This window comes from Jaculus jaculus, chromosome 20, assembly GCF_020740685.1.
Source record: "Jaculus jaculus isolate mJacJac1 chromosome 20, mJacJac1.mat.Y.cur, whole genome shotgun sequence".
NCBI classification, from domain to species: domain Eukaryota; kingdom Metazoa; phylum Chordata; class Mammalia; order Rodentia; family Dipodidae; genus Jaculus; species Jaculus jaculus.
This window is the reverse complement of record NC_059121.1, coordinates 1283500-1307212: the sequence shown is the minus strand read 5'-3', so window position 1 is coordinate 1307212 and position 23713 is coordinate 1283500. Positions and strand designations below refer to the sequence as shown.

The window sequence follows — 23713 nt, the reverse complement described above, 5'->3', positions numbered from 1 at the left end:
GGGAAACGCCAGCCCGGTGTACAAACTCCCGAAGATCTGGGAAACGCCAGCCTGGTGTACAAACTCCCGAAGATCTGAGAAACGCCATCCCGGTGTACAAACCCCCGAAGATCTGAGAAACGACACCCCGGTGTACAAACCCCCGATGATCTGAGAAACTCCACCCCGGTGTAAAAACCCTCGAAGATCTGGGAAACGACACCCCGGTGTACAAACTCCCGATGATCTGAGAAACTCCACCCCGGTGTAAAAACCCTCGAAGATCTGGGAAACGACACCCCGGTGTACAAACCCCCGATGATCTGAGAAACTCCACCCGGTGTAAAAACCCTCGAAGATCTGAGAAACGACACCCCGGTGTACAAACCCCCGAAGATCTGGGAAACGACACCCCGGTGTAAAAACCCTCGAAGATCTGGGAAACGACACCCCGGTGTAAAAACCCTCGAAGATCTGGGAAACGACACCCCGGTGTACAAACTCCCGATGATCTGAGAAACTCCACCCCGGTGTACAAACTCCCAAAGATCTGAGAAACTCCACCCCAGTGTACAAACCCCCGAAGATCTGGGAAACGACACCCCGGTGTACAAACTCCCAAAGATCTGAGAAACTCCACCCCAGTGTACAAACCCCCGAAGATCTGAGAAACTCCACCCCGGTGTACAAACTCCCAAAGATCTGAGAAACTCCACCCCAGTGTACAAACCCCCGAAGATCTGAGAAACGCCACCCCTGGTGTACAAACTCCCGAAGATCTGAGAAACGACACCCCGGTGTACAAACTCCCGAAGATCTGGGAAACGACACCCCGGTGTACAAACTCCGGAAGATCTGAGAAACACCACCCCGGTGTACAAACTCCCAAAGATCTGAGAAACGCTACCTCTGAAGCTGATTGAGCACTGACAGTGAACATCATACCGGGTCTATGCAGTACTAAAAGTGTAACATGCCCTACCACGTTAACTGGCCTTGTCACTGAGGTATAAGTGAGACAGAAGTGAATTTCATCTGTGAGGATGTCATCGTATCGCTGTGTGCATGCAAACAAATACTCCAAAATACATAGCAATTGGAATACTTCAAATAAGTTTTAACTAACTCCTAAATTAGTTAAACTTAAGTGAATGAAATTTTTGACTAACCTTTAGGCAACCCCTAAGTGAATTCTGGCAAAGGCATGCTAACTTACAGACCAGCTCTGGTACAGTTTCTGACTTGGTTCATTTTGTCTCCGGACTCTAGATTCTCCATGTCAGTCCACTGGTGTGCTCCGTGCATGGAGATTAGAGAATCTCGTCTGTTAGTTATTTGGAGACCCATGTTTTCTTAGTCATCACACGTGCCCTGTGATCCCCACACTTGGCCTAGGCAGACGTGCACTGGCTCCTCTCCCCTCACATTCCCTCATCCTTGGACATAGCCAGCCTGGGAGCTGAGAGAGCTCCCCTGGTCTTTCCTGAGTGTGCGTGTACATGCGCCATAGGACTGGATCGGAGGTCCTGCTCTACCACTCTTCCTTCATGTTTCCCTAAGATTGGGGTGGTAGGGGTTCTTAGTGAATCTGGTACTCTCCACTTTTCGGTTAGGTTTGCTGCCCAGGTAGCGCCAGAGATCCTGTGTCTCCCCCTTGCCCAGCACTGGTGTTAGGCGTGCGCAGCCATATGCACAGCTTTCTGCGTGGCGCTGGGGCAGGCTCAGGTCCTTGTGCTTGGGCAGCAAGTCCTTTTACCCTCTGAGCCATTTCCCAGTCCCAAGGCGTTCCTTTGTGCTTTTGCTCATAGGTAGGTCTTTAGTGTTTTTATTGTAGGATTATTTTTCACACTTAATTTTCATGTCAATATTGTCAGGAAACATTTCATATTTGAATAGTATTGTAGATTGCAACATTACAGTTTTGAATGACAGATGTCTTGATGTGCCATCACTGATTCAGATATCCTTTTCAGATATCCCCTGGGGCATACAGTTAGCAGCCGTGTATGCTCTTTGCGAATTAAGCCCCAGCAATCCAGCAGAAATTTCCAAGATCCTAGAAGCCTGGCGGAGAGAGACTTCCAACAGTGTTCCGAGTGCAGTCATCAGCTGCCTGGAGGAAGTGGACTCACTGAGCACAGGGGACTCAGATCCTTGAACGTGGTTGGCTCCCTCGGCATGGGGGGCTCGGATCCCTGAACGCAGTTGGCTCCCTCAGTATGGGGGCTTGGAACCCTGGGTGCAGAGGTCTCTGCTGAAGGCCACAGTCAATGTAGGAGAGAAGTGCCTTGACCCCTTTCGACTGATGTAGCCAACTGACCTGCCTTCAGCCTGCACGCTGAGGCCGGCCCGCAGAGAAGGAAGCCGAGAGACCAGGGAGCTCCTGCAGTGCGGCAAAGAGAGAAGCAGGCAGGGCCTAATTTTTTCCTGGACCATGTGGCCCTCTGGTCGTGCGACATGGGTTGTGTTACTGTGTCTTGGTCAAACAACAAAAACTTGAACTTAGCCCTTTTTTTGCTGCAGTAAGTGTCCTTTTTTTAGTGGCTTTTAAAAGTTGAGTGGCATTTTATAATAACAACATAGAAACACAATTTGGTTCCTGAGGTATTTTTAGATTTTATGCTCAAATAAGTGAGTAGGAAAAACAAATTGGCTTAAAAGATTAAAAGGACCAGAGCCTCCCATGTCTCGGCTGAAAGCAGCTACAAACGTTTCCCATGATGTGTGTAACTGACCAGAGGAGAACAGGTGTGGGAAGAAACTGACTTGAGCATTTTTTCTTCCCATCTCTCAAGTCCCTTAAGCATGTATTTCTGTGTCCGGAAGCGGGGACTGAGCCCTGAACATGCCCCGTGCCTTTCTACAGGCTCTGCGTTTCTCTGTGGGCAAGCCCAGGTGAGCAGTGGCTTGCTGGGCGGTGTACATACGGACAGTGCTATCTATGATGTGTCTCACATTGGATGATATTCCACTTTCGGAATTTTAGTATTTGTATATAGAAAATGGGTTTAATAACTCACCATAATTCTGACCTGTCTTATTATTCGTCATTTCTTAAAACTCGTGGTTTTTTTTATAATAAAAAATAAAAGTAAGCCATACACACTGTTGTTCTGATGAGTTAAGTAACTTGATTCTCCCCTGAGGATAAAGAAGATATTCCATCAAAGGTAGGAGTGAGCAGTCTCACCATGCAACCTGGCTTTCTGGTAGTTGTGGCAGGTTCCTGGCACGTGCCGCTGCGAGTGTTCAATGAGGCCCAGGCTAAAAGCACTTCCATCGGTGGTGCTGAGTGACCTCTGACCACTGTGTGGTGAGCCTTGTTTCCTGGCAACTCCCAGGCATGGCTGGCACTGGTGGGTGATGGCGCTCCTTTGGGAGCAGTGACTGGGGGTGGTTGTTCCTTCCACCGGTGTGTACCAATCCTATCGGCACGGCTGCCCCACTGGAAGGAGCTGCTGAGCAGTATCGTCGAGAGCGTGCTTCTCAAAGACCACCCGTCAGTGGGGGGAAGATACCCCTGACGAGTCACCCTGTGAGGGGTGTGGGTGAGTGTGGATGAAGGTGGGAGGGGCCACTCCTCTTCCCACGTATTAGCCAGGGTGATCGTAAGGCGGCCCGGAGAGGAGGCACCAGCCTGGCCTTCAGGGAAGAGGAGTGTCTTTACTGGGAAGGGGAGGGTGGCACCTGCAAGATGTCCCTGCTTCCTGGTGCCAGGAAGCTCATGGTAAAGCCGAGGCTTGGGGCATGCAGGTAGGAAGTCATGTCTCTAACAGGCCAGTGAGCAGGATAAGGACCAGGAAGGGGACCCTGGGTACTGAGCGTGGCCACAGGCGGAGTGCTCACAAAGCAAGCTTTGTGTTTGCTGTGGGAACAGGAGACATTCAGGCACCTGTGGAGGGAGCCCTTACGGGACAGCACTGAGCAGTGGTCAGGTGGAGCTCTGGAGCTCCCTGAAGCTCAGCATGCATGGGCACCGGTGTGTGGCAGTGGTGAGGGCAAGGGGAGGGAGTGCTCACTGGTGGGAGTGACCCGGCGTGCATCCCACAGTGATGGCTGGCCAGCTGAGGCAGAGCAGGTGGCAGAATTTGACCCGACGGAGTCCGAGTCCAGGTTTTGTGGACGCATTGACTTCCTGCCACCAAGCAGCCCCAGCTTCCTCTCTGGCTGCCGAACTTGTCCTCCGTGACACTCCACACCGAACTGATGACACACTGCTGGCTGGAGGCCTGTGTGACCCTTTCCCCAAGCAGCACACTGTCGGATGTCGGAGGCTCTCATCTGAACTGAGCCGTGAAGGACGCCCAGCCTGGAGTCTGGGACCTGTGCTGCCCAGCCAGACTGCCAAGGCAAGTGCGTGGGCAAGGTTATGGTGGGCGTACCTTTGGGGGTGCTGGGTCCAGTTTGGTGAAAAGCATGGACATTTTTGTTAATTCTGATGATTATTTTTATACTTATTTAGATGAAAGGAAAGGACTAATCGTGGTGCGGGTGCAAACACCCTTGCACTTGGCTGTCAGCTTTTTTCTAGGCTGAGGACACACTTCAGATCATAACATTCCAGACTCTGAAAGTGTTGCTGAATGTGTACTTGGCAATGGGAAGAATCGCCCTGAGGCCACCAGTGGGCGCTGCAAACTCGCTCATGAACAAAGGCCTACAGGCTTTGCTGAGAAGCAGGCCACACCCAGAGCCTCTCCATTCCTGTCTAGGCTACTGACTGCGATGCATAGCCCAGTGTTTGTCCAGTAGATGGGGAAAACGACAGAAAAGATAACATTTAAAAGTAATACTCAGAGAACTGTAGAAAAAGGTACCTGTTGGATTAAATTCTTGTGTGTGTGATTCTTAAAAAATCACCCTAAAGCAAAATGCCTAGGGAAAAATGAGTCCCAGGTGGGTATCATTCCAGGGGCTATGAGTGAGTGGAGCAGGCTTGCCTCACATGCCCCCTTAATGCCAGGAAGAGGTGCCCGCTGCTTGTCAGTTTTTGATTAGTTCTCTTGTGTAAATCCACGTCATAGAGTATTTGATGTGTGAAAAGAGGTTATAGGACTCCTGAAGATTCAGATTGGCCCGGAGCTCTTAGAGTGGCCTAGAGCTGGAGGGGAGTCAGAGCCACTGACTTGCAGGCAATTTTCTGCCCTATCCTCTCCATTCTTCCTGACACTTGCCTTACTCTCTGTTGGGAATTCAGTGCATGTGACTGAACACCAGAAGTTCCCATCCTGCCCCTTTCACCTGAATTTTAAGAAATGCCGGCTTTTATATGAGGCCTTCCCTCGTGGTATTCTTTGGCATTCCTGTGTGTTGAGCCCTGTGTTCTGGGATTATCAAGGAGGTATAGGCAATGTGTATGAAGAGCCAGGGAGAGTGGTGGGAAAACACGCGGCCACTTGCCCTTGCTGAGAACCTTGTGTGAAGGACATTAGGGCTTTGGGCAGGCTGGGTTCGGGCCAGGCATGAGGGCCTCACCCAGGGTGCCAGGGTTCTTTCTCATGAGGAGCCCAGCCCTCAGGGCCTCCTGGTCCTGCAGGGACCTGGCACGGTGCCCGCCCCCCCAGGCCAAAGTCCACACTGTCGCCTCAGGAGATGCAGGAAAGGCGAATGAATCCAATCTCCCTCCCTAAACCTGAACCAGGGAGGGTTAGGAGGAGAGCGGCCCTTTGTAATCAGACTGCAGTTAGCCTGGTGGTGGCGGCGGTCGGGCAGGTGGGCAAGGGGTAGGGGGTAGAGGCTGGATGTTTTCTTTCCTCATTGGAAGCACCGCTTTTGCTCAACACAGTTCTGGAGATCCTAGCAGAATATGACAGCAAGAGAAAGAAGAAAGAGAATCCAATGTGGGGAAGAGGAAGTTATCTTTGCAGACATGATCTTGCACACAGAAAACTCCACAGCCTCCACCAGTCACTAAAATTCATGAATTCAGCAAAATTGCAGGACACAAAATCAGCACATGAAGTCACACAGATGCTGCTGTATGCAGATCACAGAGAATCTGGCTTACACATCAAGACTCTGTCCCGTGGGATAACCACGACGAGAAATCACTCCAGTGAAAACGAGGAGAGCCACTGGAGAGAGCACAGGCACACACTGCAAAGCTGCCTTGCCCAGGGCAGGAAGAATCATTGTGATCATGTCTGTAGCACTCCAGGGCACACGGGGCCCAGATCAGCACAGTCCCTATCAGAATGCAGTGACGTGCTTTACAAACCTAAAATATGACTTTTGGAGGACACCCAAAGCTGCAATAAAGCAGTGTAAAGTCAGACGATAAGCTGCCAAGACCACAGAGCTGGTAGTGTGGCAGTGACCTATCCGACAACAGAGACCATGGCTGAAACACCTTCAATGTAAATAAGCTGACTTGGAACAGTTGTTACAGAATGTGTGTGTGTGTGTGTGTGTGTGTGTGTGTGTGTGTGTGTGTGTGAGACCACACCCAGTCTTCAACTGATGAGGCTGGGAAAGTTGAAAATGCTAGCCCACTCTAGCCCAGGCTGACCTGGGATTCACTATGGAGTCTCAGGATGGCCTTGAACTCAAGGTGATTCTTCTACTTCTGCCTCCTGAGTGCTGGGATTAAAGGTGTGTGCCATCACACCTGGCTTTCAAACTCTAGATTTTAGCCAAGGAATATTACTATATCTTCAGTACAGATGCAGGCAGCCTTCTGCAACGTGTTGAGGACACCCATGTCAACGAACCTGCTGGCTCTGACATCCTCATGGAGGATCCCATGGCTGAAGGTAACGTGTGTTTCCTTCTGGGCTCTGCATTTCATGTCATCTGGCAAGAAGCTCAAACCCGGTTGGTAGCCATTTCCATCACCTCCTGGGAGAAAGGCTGCTTACCCTGGCTAGCTGAGCAAGTCAGAGCTAACTAGATGGGACAGGAAGGCAAGGGACTGTCAGCCCTGTCTGTCCGCAGTCTTGGGTGCCCGGTGGAGTAGGCTTCACTATAGCGAGCCTCAGCCTGGCACGCAAGGACATGGGGGTGAATGCCATTTTTACCTTCCTGTTACTCAGGTCTTGTGTAGCATGAATATCTCAGCCACTTTGTGTCTGGGAGACAGTACAGTAATCATGCCTCCCCTTCCTTTGGCTCTTACATTCCTTCCACCACCTCTTCCACAGTGGTCCCTGGCCATTGGCGAGTGTGATAGAGATGTCTTAGTGCTGAGCACTCCTGTCACTCTCAGCACGTTGTTGAGTTTTGAGCAGTGGTAAAATGGTGTGTTTTAACAGAGGTATGAGCTGTAAATGAGTCGCACAGAATCACTAGACATGTTTGTATGCATTACTTTCGTGTTGCTGTGCAGAAATATCTGACAGTGCCCAAAAGGATATACACATCTATTAACAAACCAGAGCAGATGTATATGAGACACAAAACCCACCAAAGGATATACATGCCCATGTGTACACCAGAACAGACACGTATGAGGGACACGGAGAGGAAAGAAGACACTGTCTTGCCCACTGTGTGTATAGGTGCATGTGTGATAAATTTCATCATTTTTTCTCTTTTTTTTCAGAGAAAGAGAAAGGCAAACAGAGAGAATGGGACACCAGGGCCTCTAGTCACTGCAAACGAACTGCAGATGCATGTGCCCCCTTGTGCACTGGCTTACGTGGGTCCTGGGGAATAGAACCTAGGTCCTTAGGCTTTGCAGGCAAGCACTATAACCACTAAGCCACTTCTCCAGCCCAAATTTCATCATTTAAAAAGCCAAGGAAGAGCAACAAGAGATGTTATTTCAGCCAGTGTCTGCACATAGACGGACTGCATGTGAGGAGGGATAGGAAGAGAGCCATTTGGACAGTGAAGGGACTGGCCGGGAAATATAAATGTAGTGTCAGCGGTAAGGGCAAAGGAACAAGGGAGGCAAGAGGAGGAACTGGGTTCTGAGAACTCATCAACTGTTGCCAGGGCATAAAACCTGGGTTAATGGACAAATGCAGAGATTGTATGTTCGCTTCCCTGTGCTAATGTCTTGTATTTCAAAACAATTTTTTTCACTGATGATGGAGGAACCCAGGATCTCGCACTCATTAGGCAAGCACTCTAACACTGGGGCATTTTTCCAGCCATTTTGTACATTGTGTGTGTGTCTGTTTGGTGCAGAACTGTGTTTTTGAGACTTGGCCTTCGTCCTGTAGGCCTGGTTGGTTTTTAACTCAAAAGCATCTTATCTCTGTCTTTCAGTTACTGGGGTTGTATTGGGTTCCAAGGGCTTTGTCGTCCTGTGCCTCATGTGAGCCCCACTTTAAATCATCCTCGAGGGCCGGAAGCGATAGCAAACGAGAGCTGAGCATATCGGTGCATGTAGACTGGGTTTAAAATGGAGTTTTTGCTGCATACATTTGCACATATTTGTCACTGAGGTTGAAAGAGCAACACCAAAGCTGTGGAGACCCTTGCACCTGCTCCAAAGACATTTCTGGAGCAGTGTATGTGTGTGTGTGGCGGGGGGGACTGTATCCAACATGCCCAAAGGACCGTGGCCCCTCCCTCTGGATCCCAGGAACTCATGCACCCACAGCCAGCTTCCCTCAGGGCAGACAGCTCACCTCACCCCGCACTCTGGGAAGGACGGATTGCATCACCCTGGGATAGCTGTTCCAGGTGCCAGCCCAGGTTTGGGTGACTAGTCGTTAGGTCCATATAGTGTTGAAAATATTCTGCAGACGTTTGTAGATGTGTTTGATACCTACAGCTGGTTCACTTCGAAGGGGGTGGCCCGGGGCACTGTATGAGGGGCTCATGCACCCAGGAAGAAAGCTTTCAAGAGCAAAGACTGGCATCTCTGAAGAGGCGATATTCTCCCCAACATAGTGTCTCTGCCTGAATTTGTTGCCCAAGGCGGCAATATCAACTGTGTGTAAATTTCCAGGCTTTCTCCCTCCCTCCCTCTCTCACTCTCCCTTTTCCTTCTCTTACTGTCTCTTTCCTGTCCACCATGAGGGGTGGTGTATGACGAACATCAGGTGCCCCACGCTTGGGCTGCCAAGCTTATCTGTCCATGTGCCTCCTGGCAGAAAGTTATAGGCTGAATCCTCCAAAACCATGAACCAAAAATACGTCCCTGAGTTGTTTGTCTCAAGTACTCAATCAAGGGAATATAAAGTCTCACAAATACGATCTATTACCTAATCATTTATTCACCATCTATACACCCTTTATCCATCCACACACCATCTGTTCATCATCCACACATCCTCCATCCATCCGCGTGTAATCTGTTCATCATCTACACATCCTCCATCTATCCATATATCATCTATATATCCACTTAGCAGGGTTCTGTGGGCATGCAACCACTTTCCCTGGTTAGTGAGGCCCTGTTGGCTGTGTCTCTTCACAGTCTAAACTAAGCCACAGTGACAGCATTTCCCTCTGCACCAGCTCAGCATCTGACTCCAGGAAGCAGGTGGCCCAGCACGAAAGGCCATTTATTTGGAAAGAAACGTTTCTGGAGTGATTGATGAGTGTGGCTCCCAGCTGGAGTGTTTGGGAACAGGGGTATTCATATTTCTGAGTCTAGTCTTCCCTAAGCGGGATGCTGTACTGCTCATCACATAATTCTTCATTATTTCCTTGATGAAAAATAGTGGGACACTGCAAGGTTAGGAAGCTTCAACAACTCATCTCTGGGTCTGAGATTTTAATCACAAGGTGTCTCTTTCCTCTCAAGGACAATTACATTGTTGATTGTTCTGCTGTGAACTCAGCAATCGGGTGAAGTTCAGGTCCTCACAGGCATTTTCCTTAAATTAACGTTTCAGCTGTGATAAGCCCCAGGGGAGCCTGGGATTCAAGGGCTTTGTCCACCCAGAGGGTCCTGTCCCAGGGCGGGCCACCATAAGTGCACACACATGTGTGTCTGGTCCCTTTGCCTCTCCTGTTTCTCCTTCAGGATTTGCACAGCCCATTGTTTCTGTGTCCCCAGAGCTCCCTCAAGTGCCCTAGGTTGTTTGGCCTGTGTTGAGACACGGACAAGCTCCTTCTCCCCAAGGGCAGGATGCCTGTGACAGACTGACGTCCGTTTCTCCCAAAGTGCCACCTGGGGACCAGTGAGTTTGCTGAGCTTCCTCACAGAGCATGGGGAAAGAGGCCACTTACACGAGTGTGGAGACCCCAAAGCAAACATAGCACCCTAAAGTCTAGTTCCAACATGGATAATGACCTTCTTGTGGCTGCTTAGGCCAAGGCCCCATCCCTGGACCTTCTACCCTCTGTCCACCTTCCCTGGAGACCACGAGAGAGACCACATGCGTCAATGCACCCACAGGAATTGACCGAGCTCTCAGGCAAGGGTCCTTCTTCTATGTGGGAAGACCAGCAGCCCAGACTTAAAGGCATCTCACGAGTGGTTGGCGCTGCTTCTGGTACAGGTGGCAGTCGGTGCATCATGCAGCAGCCCACCATGACCTCTGTAGGGCTTGCTGCCCTCCTTACCCCAACACCACCATGCTGTGTAGAAAGCCACAAGGGTCCCGGCTGCAGCCACCCTGCTGTGGCCAGCGTGTGCCAGTCAGCAGTTCACATGATGATGGAAGAAAACTGCTTCGTTACAGGGGCAGAGCCCAGGGCGGAAGGCAGGTCAAGGTGAGGCTAAAGTTGGAGAAGGCAGCAAGGCTTTCTCCAATGCCTCCCAAGGATTTCAGTGATCCAGGTGCCCACTGTACCCGTGCCTTCTTCCTGACCTGGCACATCCTGTCCTCTTCTTCCTTCTCTGCCAGAGGCAAGGAAAAGTGAGGGCCTGACCAGGGTCAGAAGGGCCGCCTCACTGGGCACCCCCTTTCCTCTTAGAGCCCACATGAGAAGCCTTCAGTCACACAGGGCCTTGGCTAGATTCCGTGCTGAACGTGCTTCCTGCACTGTCTCTACAGTGTGAGGAGTCAGTCTGAGTTTTGCCTGTTGCTTCAGTGTGAGAGCAGGGCCTGTGGACAGCCCAGTACCATTTGCTCATCAGAAGTCCAGTTCACTTCCTGCCAGTCTTACGTGCAGCCTGCCTGGTCGGCCTTCTCTGCTGCCCCAGGGTTGTGCAGAGGACCCATCTGCACAGGTAACTGGGTGCTTAAAAGTCTTCTTCCATGCCACCATAGTCAAGAGTTCCGTTCTCCGTCTCTCACACTATTCAGAGCTGTCCCAGTGTGTCGGGGAGGCCACTCTTTCCCCATCTTCTCGTCCTTTCCGGGGGAGGTGGCTTCTGCTCTGCACCACCCCAGGCCATGTACCCTTTGGTTATGACGGAGTGCCATGGCTTCCTTCATCTACCGTCCCCTTGGAATGTAAAATGCCTCCCCAGTAGCCTCATGTGTTTGTGACCAAGCCACATTCTTAACCCCAGCTGCTGGAGCCTTTGGCTTGGAAGAGCAAGGGGACCCTTGGCTTGGCAGGAACACATGGCAACGACTCCCCACCTCCCAGTTATCTAGGAATCAGAGTGCCCGCCAGACCCTGGAGTAGGCACAGACCTCCCAGGCCCACCTCCAGAAACCTGCTTCTATCAGCCCAGCTTCTCTTCCTTGGGCTCCATGCTCCTGCCAATTGTTACCACATGTTGGGGACCGGACATTCAACGTGAGCTTGTGAGGGACATTTGGATCAAACTATATCATTCCTTTCTTAGCCCCCAAAAGCTCAGCACCTCAAAATGCAAAGTGCACGTAGTCTATTTCCAAGAGCTCCCAGAAGTTCTAGCATTGTTTGAAAGCCTAAATCTAAGCCGGACATGGTGGTGCACGCCTTTAATCCCAGCACTTGGGAGGCAGAGGCTGCAGGATCGCTGTGAGTTCAAGGCCACCCTGAGACTCCATAGTGAATTCCAGGTTATCCTGAGCTAGTGATAACCCCTACCTCAAAAACTCAAAAAAAGAAAGAAAGCAAGAAAGCAAGCAAGCAAGCAAGTAAGAAAGAAAGAAAGAAAGAAAGTCTAAATCTAGATTCCCTTCTGATACTCAAAGCAGTGTACACCCTCAGAATAAAACCAGAATAAATGTGAAGCACTTCCAGTACCACATGGTGCAGAGTAAATATGCCCACTGCCAAGGAGAGGGATTGGGCATAAACAGGAAGGGGAATGGGGCCAGGGCAAGACCGATCGTCAGCAGGGTGCACATGAAATGCTGGGCCTCCATGCTCGTCATCCCGGCTGCCAGGTAGAGCAGCGATGAGATCTGCAGTGGCGGCTCCACCTAGAGTCTTCCCTTGTGCCGCCTGCAAGGCCTCCCTCAGCCTGGCTTTGCTTGGGAGCTGCAGCTTCCCTTGGCAGGTGCCCCACTCTCCTCACCTTGATCTCCACTGCAACATAGGCTTCCCTCTCACAGCTTTAAGCATCGCCCTGCCTGGTTTTCCCACAGAGAACCCAACCCTGACACACACTGCCTGGCCTCGCTGGCTTTGCTCTGGGATCTTGATAAAAGCTTTCATCACCCTGTGACTCTTACCTTCTGCTTTTCTGCCAAACCCACACTACCTGGATAACACCTCAAAGTTTGCAGCTAGCTGGAGCAGGACCTGCCCATCGTGGGTCATGGCTGCAATGGCCTAAGTGCCTGGATGGCTGAACCTGGGAAAACACTTCCCTAAATAGCCCTGGGCAAGCAGAGTGCTGTGGAGTTGTTCTTGCACCGAAGGGTAGTCTTTTACATGAGCTTGTGGATTTATGCCATGGAGACTGCAATAAATGATGGCATCTCACCGTGTCCCCAATACACCATGGCTTTTGTCCCAGGACAGAGCACTCTGCTTCTTGTTAGTGGCACTAGTCTCTGTGATGACCACAGGCTGTTAACTGAGACTTTACCACAGTTCTGCAAACTGCATTTCTTCCGCATCTTTCTGCTCTGCTCTTTACTCTGGATTTCACTGTAAAGCAGGCTAAATCACAACAGCCAAGCTGGGTGTGGTGGTGCACGCCTTTAATCCCAGCAATTAGGAGGCAAAGATAGGAGGATCACCATGAGTTCGAGACTACTCTGAGACTACATAGTGAATTCCAGGTCAGCCTGGGCTACAGCGAGACCCTACCTCAAAAGAAAGAGAGAGAGGGAAGGAAGGAACAAAAGAAGGAAGGATGGAAGGAAGGAAGGAGGAAGGGGAGGGAAGGAGGAAGGAAGGAAGCAAGCAGCAATAAGCAAGACACAGCCTGAATGCTATGCTCTCTTGACATTTCTTCCACCAATTATTTTGAAATTTAGCCTCACACTTTTCAGGACATAGGCCATAACGTGAAATAAGTGGCCTCTAATTTAATTTCCAGTAGAGTCCTTGGACCTATCTGAACTTCGTGAGCTTGTTCTTAACTGTTGGCAGTTCTGGTCCTTTGACCTCCCACCAGAAAAGCCCAGTAAAGTCTGCTTGCAGGATTCTAAGGCTTCTTGAGCCCACAGACCAGTTCTAAAGGCCTAAAAGCAAATGATTTGGTTTAGTCACAGCAATGACCCCATTTCTCTGGTTCCTGAATTATAAACCAGGTGCCTTTGTGTCTGTGATATATAATGCCTCACAGAAACAGAATAAGGGGGGGGGATTTATTTGGCTCAGGATTTCACATTGTGGCAGAGTAACTCAGAGCATGGTGACAGGAGCATGTGGTGGAGGTGTTCACAGCATAGTAAACCAGAAGGGTATCACAGGAAACAGGGGCTGGTTATCAGCTTAAGAGTCCACCACAGAGTCCTGCTTCTGCCTGCCTAAGTCCACCTTCCAAAGTTCCCACAGCCTTCCAGTAGAATCACCAGCTAAACACCCAGCATTCCTGTGAGGCATATTTCAGATTCAAATCGTAGGAGTTGCATTTGTTCTTTCTCTGGTGTGAGGTTGAGGAACTTTATTTACTCAAAGTTTTAGAGCCTGTAGCTCAAGATCAGGCAGCCTCATCAGTTTGTCTGCATGGTAAATGGCATCCTGGTGGTGAGGATGTGTGCAGAGGAGATCTGTGGACAGAGTGTGTGCAGAGGAGATCTGTGGACAGAGAATGTGTGCAGAGGAGATCCATGGACTGAGTGTGTGCAGAGGAGATCCGTGGACAGAGAGTGTGTGCAGAGGAGATCCGTGGACAGAGAGTGTGCAGAGGAGATCCATGGACAGAGAGTGTGCAGAAGAGATCCGTGGAATGAGGGTGTGTGCTGAGGAGATCCGTCTACTGAGAATGTCTGCAGAGGAGATCTGTGGACTGAGAGTGTGCAGAGGATATCCGTGGACTGAGAGTGTGCAGAAGAGATCCGTGGAATGAGGGTGTGTGCTGAGGAGATCCATCTACTGAAAATGTCTGCAGAGGAGATCTGTGGACTGAGAGTGTGTGCCAAGGAGGTTTGTTGAATGAGAGTGTGTGCTAAGGAGATCTGTGGACAGGCAAAAAACTAGAAATCTAAGAAACTGGCTCTTTTTACAGCAATTCTTCTATTTTTCGGAACTGATAGGGATCTCATGAGAATTGCATTATGTCTCCTCTCAATCTGTTGCATCCTTTCCCAAGAGAAGGGCCTGCAGTGACATGGCTACACTCCCTAGGCCCTGTCTCTTGAAGGCTCTGCTATTGCTCTTCATTGTCATAGTGGCGACCAATCTCCACCAGCCAGTGGGGGACAGACAAGTTATATTCAAACTGCAGCAGTCATCAACATGTGCTCATTAACAACTCCTAATTGCCCATTATAGCAGAGTGTGGCTAACTTTAATGAGAAATTCTGATTTGTCTCTGGTTAGCAGGACTTGGTTGGAAGAGACCCCAGAAATATGGTCCGTGTGCTGTGGGGGAGTAATGCAGAAGAGGACGTGAGGCCTTTGCAAATAGTGTTGCTCAGTTCCTGCATAAAATGTTTATCTGTTTTCCTGAGATCTGAAAGTGGCTTATAGAATCCATAAGTCAAAAAGGACAACATGCAATAAAGCCGAGTAACTTCTTAGTGTCATAACAAAGTCGATGTGCCATGAGCAGCGCAAAGAGCAGTTTTCGCCCCTTAGCAGAAACATTCATGGCTCATAAGCAACGTCTGCATTTGTCAGGCGCCTGCAGAATATTTTAGCAGCACACGTTCTCTTTTGCTGTTACAAGTGTGGCCAAGGGCTTCCACGAGGAAGGGCTCAGGTGCCACCACAGACTCACTCATACTGAGAGCTGCAAAGTTATTCTGAAAAGATGAAAACCAGCGTCATGTCAGGAGGTAAACACAGATGGAGGAGGAAGAAGGAGGGAAGCCGTCCTTGCGCAGACCTGTTTGTGTCACCGCACAGACTTGGGAAGCTGCCATTGGGAAAAGGCTCGACCGTGGGTGTGAGTGTCGTTGGCCAGCGGCAGGTGCCACAGGACATTTACGTAAGCATCCACACTTCCGTGAGAGCCTGGGACTCAGTGCCCACGCTGCCTCCCCCAGAGCTGCGAGCTACCAGCTGCCAGCATGATGCGGGGGGTTGGGGGGGGGCTGGGCCCACATCTCAGCTCTGCTAGCTGCTTCTCTCACATCTAGGAGTTCAGAGCCGCAGTCGCAGATTCTCAAGGCGGCAGAGATGAGCAAGTGAAGCTAGGTTTGGGATCTGTTCCTCCTTTCATTACTCCTTTGTTGGGGAGTCTCAAGAGCAGTCATCTCACATTGTGAAACCTGGGTCACTGACTACATCCATTCCCAATGTGGGGGTACATTTTAGACTGAAGGTTTATTGAGACAAGGGGCCACCACCCCAGCCAATGCGCTGTCAGCCTATGTGGCTTCCACAAGCCTCTGGGATCTGCGGAAACAGGACTGTTTGTGGCCACTGCACAGCGGGGACCTTGAAGAATGTTGAAATGCTGATCTTAAAGGTCCCATATATTGATTCATTCTAGTTAACTCCTTTTACTTCTTTTTGTGGAAATGTTGGGTGCTGTGGAACATAAGGCAGAAACTGTTTTAGCAAGTTCATTCTCATTTTTTTTTTCTAATGCTATTTATTTACCTGAAGCTTGTGTTCTAATCTCGTCATCAGAGATAGGCGCAGAGGGAACTCCACCGTGATGATCTGAGAGTCAAGACCTCATTTCGGTTCTTTTGCTGACTCTCTCTGGCCTCTCCAATGCCCTAGTCTAACTTTTAAACACAGGGCTCTGGAACTTCAATTGTAGTTACCTTCTCATTGCCGGGACAAAAAACGGAGACAAAAGCAGCTGATGGGAGGGAAGTCACAGTCTCAAGGGGAAGCTTCATGAGGGCAGGGGAAAAGATAGAATGAACAGACTGGACGTCACCTCTGCCACAGCAGAGGAAAACAGCAGCAAGCACATGAGCCGACCTAACCCTGACAAGCTAGGGGTTAATAAAATTCAAGGTCTGCCCCCCCCACATGCCGTGACACACCTCCTCCAGCAAGGCTCCACCTCTCAGGTGCCGCCAGCTGAGGACCAGGCACTCAGGTCACATGAGTTTATGGGGGTCACCCAACTCATATCGACATGCCTGTCTCATTGTGCCACATGTAACACCCCTCACTCCCCCAGAGCCAGCCAAGAGCCGCACCTTGGCCTCGGGACCCTCAGCTCGGTGACACAGGCCCTGGCCTAACCTGGGTCCTCTGGGCTTCCTTCCTGCCACTCGTCTCGTTCCCCCTCCCCAGGCTCGGCCAGGGCTCTCGGCGTTCTCGCTTCCTCCAGAGCCTCCCTCGTCTGCTAGACTGTCGTCATCACCGTGCACATCTACATGTGTTTGTGAGAGAAATCACACTATGAATTTTATGCTTTAAATTAATAGTTTTTATAATTAAAAAGCTAAATTTAGCTGAGAGGCTTCACGGAGGCAGGCATGCTCATTATTACTGGTGTCGTTTGAATCCTAGAACTCTTTGGAAATAAATGTGGCAAATGCCTCAAGAGCCCTGAGTCATGAATCCTGTTTAACACGTAATTGAACTTCTGCAAATCCAGCCTGTAACATGAATCCCAAACTCAAGCACAACCCTACCCAGCAACATTCAAGATAGAATTATTCATAATGGCTTCAAATGGGAAAGGATTTGGATATCCCCAAATCATCCTATAATAGTAAAATGGTTTTGAAAATGGAAGTCAGTCCACTAAAATATCGCACATAGAGCAACAAGTGTTTGTGTGAAGTTGGGTGAGCAGTGAGAGGGGCAATTTGCTTAAAAGCCTACCAAGAAGGAGTGGTCAGACAGCAGCGTCTGTGGGCCCTGCCTGGATGCCACGGTTGCCCTCTATTCCAGCCTTGGGATGTCACCGAGCCAGTGTGTTGTGCTCACAGAGTCTCTGGACCAGAACGTTGCACAGAACACCGAAGGGAAGTCTGGGGTGTCACCTGGAAAGAGGTGATGGTTGGGTGACCTGGATTGGGAGCTTAGACAACCTGGAAGTTTCTTCACAGACATCAGGTTTGTGGTTGGGCAGGACTGGAGGTAGATGCTCACTGCAGCAGTTGACCTTGGGCCAGCACAGGCAGTCTCCATGGGGCCTGTGCCTCTGGCTCCATGTGCTGGACTCTGAGAAGGGCCACTCGACAGCAACTCTCCCTGGGGCCTTGGAACCGCAGGCCACTTATGATGTCACTGCAGAGGTCACAGAGGGTCACATCCATCTCTACTGACCGAAGCCATCACAGCAACCTTAGCCCTGGAAAGGGACAAGATCAAGATGATGTACCCTTTCACTCTAAGCACAGTGGTGGAAGGGGGCATTTTGTGCTTGCACCTATGAGGACCCTCAACACAGAGGTGTGGGCACATGGAGAATCTCCCCACTGCAAGTCCACGTGTCCAGGGCAGCAGACATACAATGGAGCCTCTTTCCTGCTGCCTTGTATCCACACGGTCAGCTGCAGGAGAGCATCCACTTTCACGAGATTTAATGTCCTGACTCTCCAAGCAGAAGGCACTGCTCTCTCATGGCCAGATCTACTGAACAGCACGGGCGTCAGCCCAGCTTGAAGAGCCTGCGCCAGTTCCCATGCAAGAACAGAAGTTGCACCTTACCCTGGTTTCCTGTGATTTGTTTGTAAGTATTGTTTCCTCTTTTCTTTCCCTTTGAGGATTTATAAGTAAGAAATTAAATTCCACACCAAGATTCCTGATGTGATCGCTTTACTACCCAAGACATATTATAGTCAATATTGGAAAGCTCACAGAAAACGGGTGTGAACGCACTGGCTGAGGCCGTATGGTTTGGGCCAGGCAGATGGTATGTAGGTGACTGTAAACCACAGTTCCTCCTTCTCTCCCTCTTGTCCATCCTTTCTCTTCCTCCCTTACACACTTTTTCCCTCCTCCTCTGTTCCACCCTCTCTCTCCCTTTTCCTCCCTCCCTCCCTCTCTCATCCTCTCTCTGCCTCCCTCTTTATCTCTCTCCCACCTTTTCTCCCACCCTCTCTCTTCCTCTCTCCCTTCCTCTCTCTCTCCATCTCTCTCTCTCTCCATTCCTCTCTTTCTTATACTTTTTCTTCCACCCTCTCCCTCCCTCCTCTCCATGCCCAGTCTCCAGAGGAGATGGTTGATAAATGAGGCTCTGTAAGATTGACTGGCTTGATTACTTTGCTCTGAACTGTCATTTTACTTTCTTAATTAAAGTTCTTTTTTTTTTTTTGTCCTCTCCTGAAAACACATGATTAGGCCTCAGGTTAGGTGGTACATCTTGCAACTCCTTATCCTGCTCCAATCACAACTTAGAAACTTATAATTAAGCCCACACACTTTAATGAGAAGGGGAGTTTTCTAAGAATACAATGTGATGATTCCTGAGAGAGACTTTCTGGTTTTAAAAACTTTAACTCTTTAGGTCTTCCCTGACACACAGGAGGAGGCAAGTGGGGGAAATATTAAGAAAATTACCAGGAAAAATAATAGAGTACTTGTCACACTCTGGACTGATCACTGGCATCTATGCCTGTCAAGTGTGTCCATCTAGGGGTGTCTTCCAGAGCCGAGCAAAAGCTGATGGGTGACTCACACCAGCGGATTCTGTGTGAGGCTGCCCCACTCCATGAAGAAGTGACTTCCCTCCTGGTAGCAGATTGACCTCCCTGCTAAGGGGAAAGCACAAGATAATGCAGGGCACTCATCGATCGAAAGTCCTCACGGAGCTCCAGACAGCAAGGACCCAGTGGCCATGGCAGGGGACAAGGAAGGTTGAAGGGGAGAATCCTTGGCCTGGGGTCCTGGGTTCCCTCAGGAAATGTGCAGTGATGGAAAGAAGACTGCTCAGCAAGCTCCCAGCTAGGGGGGGGCAGGAAGGAGGCGCCAGACAGGCCTCAGACTCCCAGTGGGGAGTCTTTCATCAATGAGGAGGGGTCAGTAAGAAAGTAGGCAGACCCCAGGAAGATGAGAACTAGCGAGGCCAGCTTTCTTCCAGATGCAGTTGGCACAGCCCTGTCCCTGCCTGCCAGGGCAAAAGCAGGTATCCTCTGAAGAGAGGCAGCAGAAGCCCCAACCTCAGGTGCGCTTGAACTCGTGCCTCGGTTCCTCCACGAGGGAAAAGTAGTGACCATGGTGTCACGTGCCTGCAATCCCAGCACCCGGAGGCACAGAGGCGGAGTGCCACCACAAGTTTAAAGCCAGCCTGGCATACATAGTGAGTTCCCGGCCACCAGGGCTAAACTGTGAGATCCTGTCTCCCAAACAAAAACCAAAACAGGATGTGGCTGCTGTGTCCATGGAGAGGCTGAGGGGTCAGAGCTGTGCCTGAGGCACTGGGGCACCCGAACTGCTAAGATTTCAGCATCAAAGGTCCTGGTCCCTGTCCGAGCTGTGAGCAAGGGGATATTGCAACCCATCTGGGCTCTCACCCTGACATAATCTAGATAAGACAACTATGTAAGGACGAGCCTGAACCTGGAGGCATGAAAGTGCGTGTGCAAAGCAGGGGCTGAATGACCTTTCTTATTCTCTGGGACCCACAAAGACCAAAGGGGTCTGGTAGTGAGGCTGTTCAAGGAGGAGTTAGAGTGCTCATTGGGATGGCACTGAAGACGAATTGTCCACTGAGTTTGTACTCAACAGCCCAAACATGAAGCTTTAGCACGTGAAACCTTGGGAGAGAGCCAAAGAGGCCATGTGACTATCGTGCGCTCAAGGTTCTATGGTGTTTGGTCGCTGCATGGGGAAAAGAAAGTTGCATTTTGAAAATGAAAACCAAACCAAACCAAGACAAAAATAATCAAAACAAACAGGGCCAAGCACAAGGAGAATAATAGAGAATAGAAAAGAGGTACAAAGAATCCTGATGCTGAAAATTAGGGACCGTTGAGTGACAGACCCTAAATAGGACACCCACATCACCCCCTGCAAGATTTTAGGAGTGATGAGGATGTGGGGGTTGGCAGAAAGAATGCAAGAGGTGGAGGATGGGAGGGTACCGTGGAACAATGTCTCCTGGGCATGACAGGCTCATTGCACGCATGATGTCACAGTGACTTGTTACTTGTACAACATCTGGCCTGTAATGGAGCCCAACTCTTCCCTTAGTTATTGGCAATTAATGGTTGATTCTTCAGTGGTACAGCCATGCTGCTATAAATAACCCACTGAGTAAGACCAAAATATAACCATAAAATTTGTCAAAAATAAATGAGTTAATTAAAACAAAACTATGATTGATGTATTCCAGCACTGAAAGTCAAGTTGAAGAATCTCACCAGAGAATGAGAGAACAGATGGAAACACAACAGAAGAAAATCATCAAAAGGATAAGTGATAGAAATGAAGAAAAGAATGAAAAGAAATTAGCAAAATAAAAAGTTTAACATTCATTAAATCAGTGTCCTCAAAAGCACAAGGAATGGATCAGTGGTGATCACAACGAAGCTGAAGGCTGACAAGTTCCACGGGAAGGACAGCTGTGAGTCAGCAGAGAGGAATGGATGAGTGGTGATCACAATGGAGTTGAAGGCTGAGGACTTCCAGGGGAAGGACAGCTGTGAGTCAGCACAGGGGAATGGATGAGTGGTGATCACAAGGGAGTTGAAGGCTGAGGACTTCTATGGTGAAGGACAGCTGTGAGTCAGCAGAAGGGGATGGATCAGTGGTGATCACAATGGAGTTGAAAGCTGAGGACTTCCAGGGGAAGGACAGCTGTGAGTCAGCAGAAGGGAATGGATGAGTGGTGATCACAATGGAGTTGAAGGCTGAGGACTTCCATGGTGAAGGACAGCTGTGAGTCAGCAGAAGGGGATGGATCAGTGGTGATCACAATGGAGTTGAAGGCTGAGGACTTCTATGGTGAAGGACAGCTGTAAGTCAGCAGAAGGGAATGGATGAGTGGTGATCACAATGGAGTTGAAGGCTGAGGACTTCTATGGTGAAGGACAGCTGTGAGTCAGCAGAAGGGGATGGATCAGTGGTGATCACAATGGAGTTGAAGGCTGAGGACTTCCAGGGGAAGGACAGCTGTGAGTCAGCAGAAGGGAATGGATGAGTGGTGATCACAATGGAGTTGAAGGCTGAGGACTTCTATGGTGAAGGACAGCTATGAGTCAGAAGAAGGGAATGGATGAGTGATCACAATGCAGTTGAGCAGAAGGGAATGATCACAATGGAGTTGAAGGCTGAGGACTTCTATGGTGGAGTACAGCTGTGAGTTAGCACAGGGGAATGGATGAGTGGTGATCACAATGGAGTTGAAGGCTGAGGACTTCTATGGTGAAGGACAGCTGTGAGTCAGCAGAAGGGAATGGATGAGTGGTGATCACAATGGAGTTGAAGGCTGAGGACTTCTATGGTGAAGGACAGCTGTGAGTCAGCAGAAGGGAATGGATGAGTGGTGATCACAATGGAGTTGAAGGCTGACAACTTCCATGGTGAAGGACAGCTGTAAGTCAGCTCTCCAAGAAATATCCTTCATAATGCCTTGTTTGTCCTAAACTTTTTAACCCTTGATACTCAGGGAAATTCAGCTGCTGATCGCTTTTGGCACACAAATACAAAAAATACCTTTACCAAAGCCATGTGGAAAGATCCTTTAACTTTAAAATGGAATGGCCCAGACCCAGTACTCATTTGGGGCCGAGGATCAGTATGCTTGTTTGACACCAAAGAAAATGTTGTGAGATGGCTGCCAGAGAGACTTGTAAAACAAGCTGATGATCCTCCAGTGACATCTCACATATCCAGGGAAGAAACACTTCCCTGAGAGAATCTTCCTTTTTCCTAACAGTGCAAAGCTGGAAGGACCTCAAAAATACCCTGCCCCAGAGGACACAGCCAACCTACTGGAGGGGCCGACTCCCATCCACACTGTGTTTGGCATCATTGAACCGTCCCTGGAGGATACAGGCTCGTCTGGCCATCAAGGACACACAGCTCTCTATTGGGCCCTCTGTGTCTGTGCTGTGCTCGTGTGTCTATGTGTTGCTCTCGCTTTAACCCTGCAAAGGCTTCTTTCTAGACATATATAACATAATGACAACCTTCACCTGGTGCCTGCTGTTACTGCTACATCTTCCAGCTGCTTGGCCCTCCACATTCCCATTTGCCTGGCGATTCTATCTCACAGAAAACTGTACCATCTATGATCAGACACAACAATTTGGACATGTTTTGGCTACTGCCGACTGTCCGCCCACAGGCTGTGCCAAGCCTATTTTATTAAATTTTACAGACTTTAAACATCACCCCAATAAAGTTGCTCCCATTCTGTGCTTCCTCTTCTATCAGAAGTACAACAAATGCAAAACTCATTATATTGAGGAAAGTGTCGGATGCCCTTGGCACTGGTGTACCATTTGGAGTGCCTCTATCCCCGCTGAGGGTCAAATCCTGGGCACTGGATGGTCTGGCCATAAATTCTGGTGCACTAACAGTGGGTATTCCCTCATCATCTGGGACCCCTGGGACTCGCGCTGGACCTCCATGGTCCAAGGGGCCATATATATGAACAAAATTCAAAGCTGGCCCTCTAGCAAGATCTATATTTGGCACAGCTATGTCCAAGTTCAGTCCAAGGTATACTCTAACATACTACAGGCTGAAAAAGAACTCTCCTCACAGTTACCCTCTGCCTCCCACCCCTTCTCTTGGCCAGCCCTGCTCAGAGAAGGCCTAATGGTTGCTAAAATGACAAAAATTGGTAACCTCTCTGCTTGTTTTCTGTGTGCCACCCTCTAGCGCCCTCCTCTTATGGCTGTTCCTTATCCTGCCCCCCTTAATCTTTCCTCTACTCCAGGGCATCCCAATAACCCCATCCCAGAAGTTCCATTATTTTCTGACTTTCTTCGTGACAAATTACCCTTTTGCTATGGAGGCAATTCTTCCCTCTGCAATAAGACTCTCTCCCTTAATTCCTCCACAGTCTATGCCCCTGAAGGCTTCTTTTTTTGGTGTAAAGAAACCCTGTACAATATCTCCAGATCCCTCTCTGACCAACTTTGCCTTCCAGCAACCTTGGTGCCACAATTGACACTTCAGACTCCTGCTGAACTTCTGGAACCAGCCTTCCATCCTGCCGAACGTCAGAAGAGAGCTGTCTTCCTCCCCCTTGTGGCAGGCATCTCCCTGGCAACCTCCATAATGGCTGCCAGCCTTGCCGGAGGAACCCTAGGCCACTCCCTGGTCTCTACAGCACAATTGTCCCAACAATTCCAATTAGCCATAGAAGCTTCTGTAGAGTCCCTCTCCTTCTTACAAAGACAGATAACATCAGTCGCCCAAGTAGCTTTACAAAATCGGAGAGCACTAGATCTGCTCACTGCAGAAAAGGGAGGCACTTGCCTCTTTCTGGGAGAGGAGTGTTGCTATTACGTTAATGAGT

At 49.7% G+C, this 23713-nt stretch overlaps 1 protein-coding gene across 2 annotated transcripts in view; it reads left to right on the top strand.

Annotated features, from left to right (window-relative positions):
* Nucleotides 1-3084, top strand: part of Ice1 (interactor of little elongation complex ELL subunit 1) — a 48718-nt gene extending 45634 nt beyond the window's left edge. For both annotated transcript variants that reach the window (XM_045138899.1, XM_045138901.1), the window contains one exon: nt 1953-3084. In XM_045138899.1, coding sequence (XP_044994834.1) covers nt 1953-2137 — 185 coding nt within the window. In that variant the 3' untranslated portion in view covers nt 2138-3084. The remainder of the gene's footprint in view (nt 1-1952) is intronic.
* Nucleotides 3085-23713: the final 20629 nt, after the last annotated feature.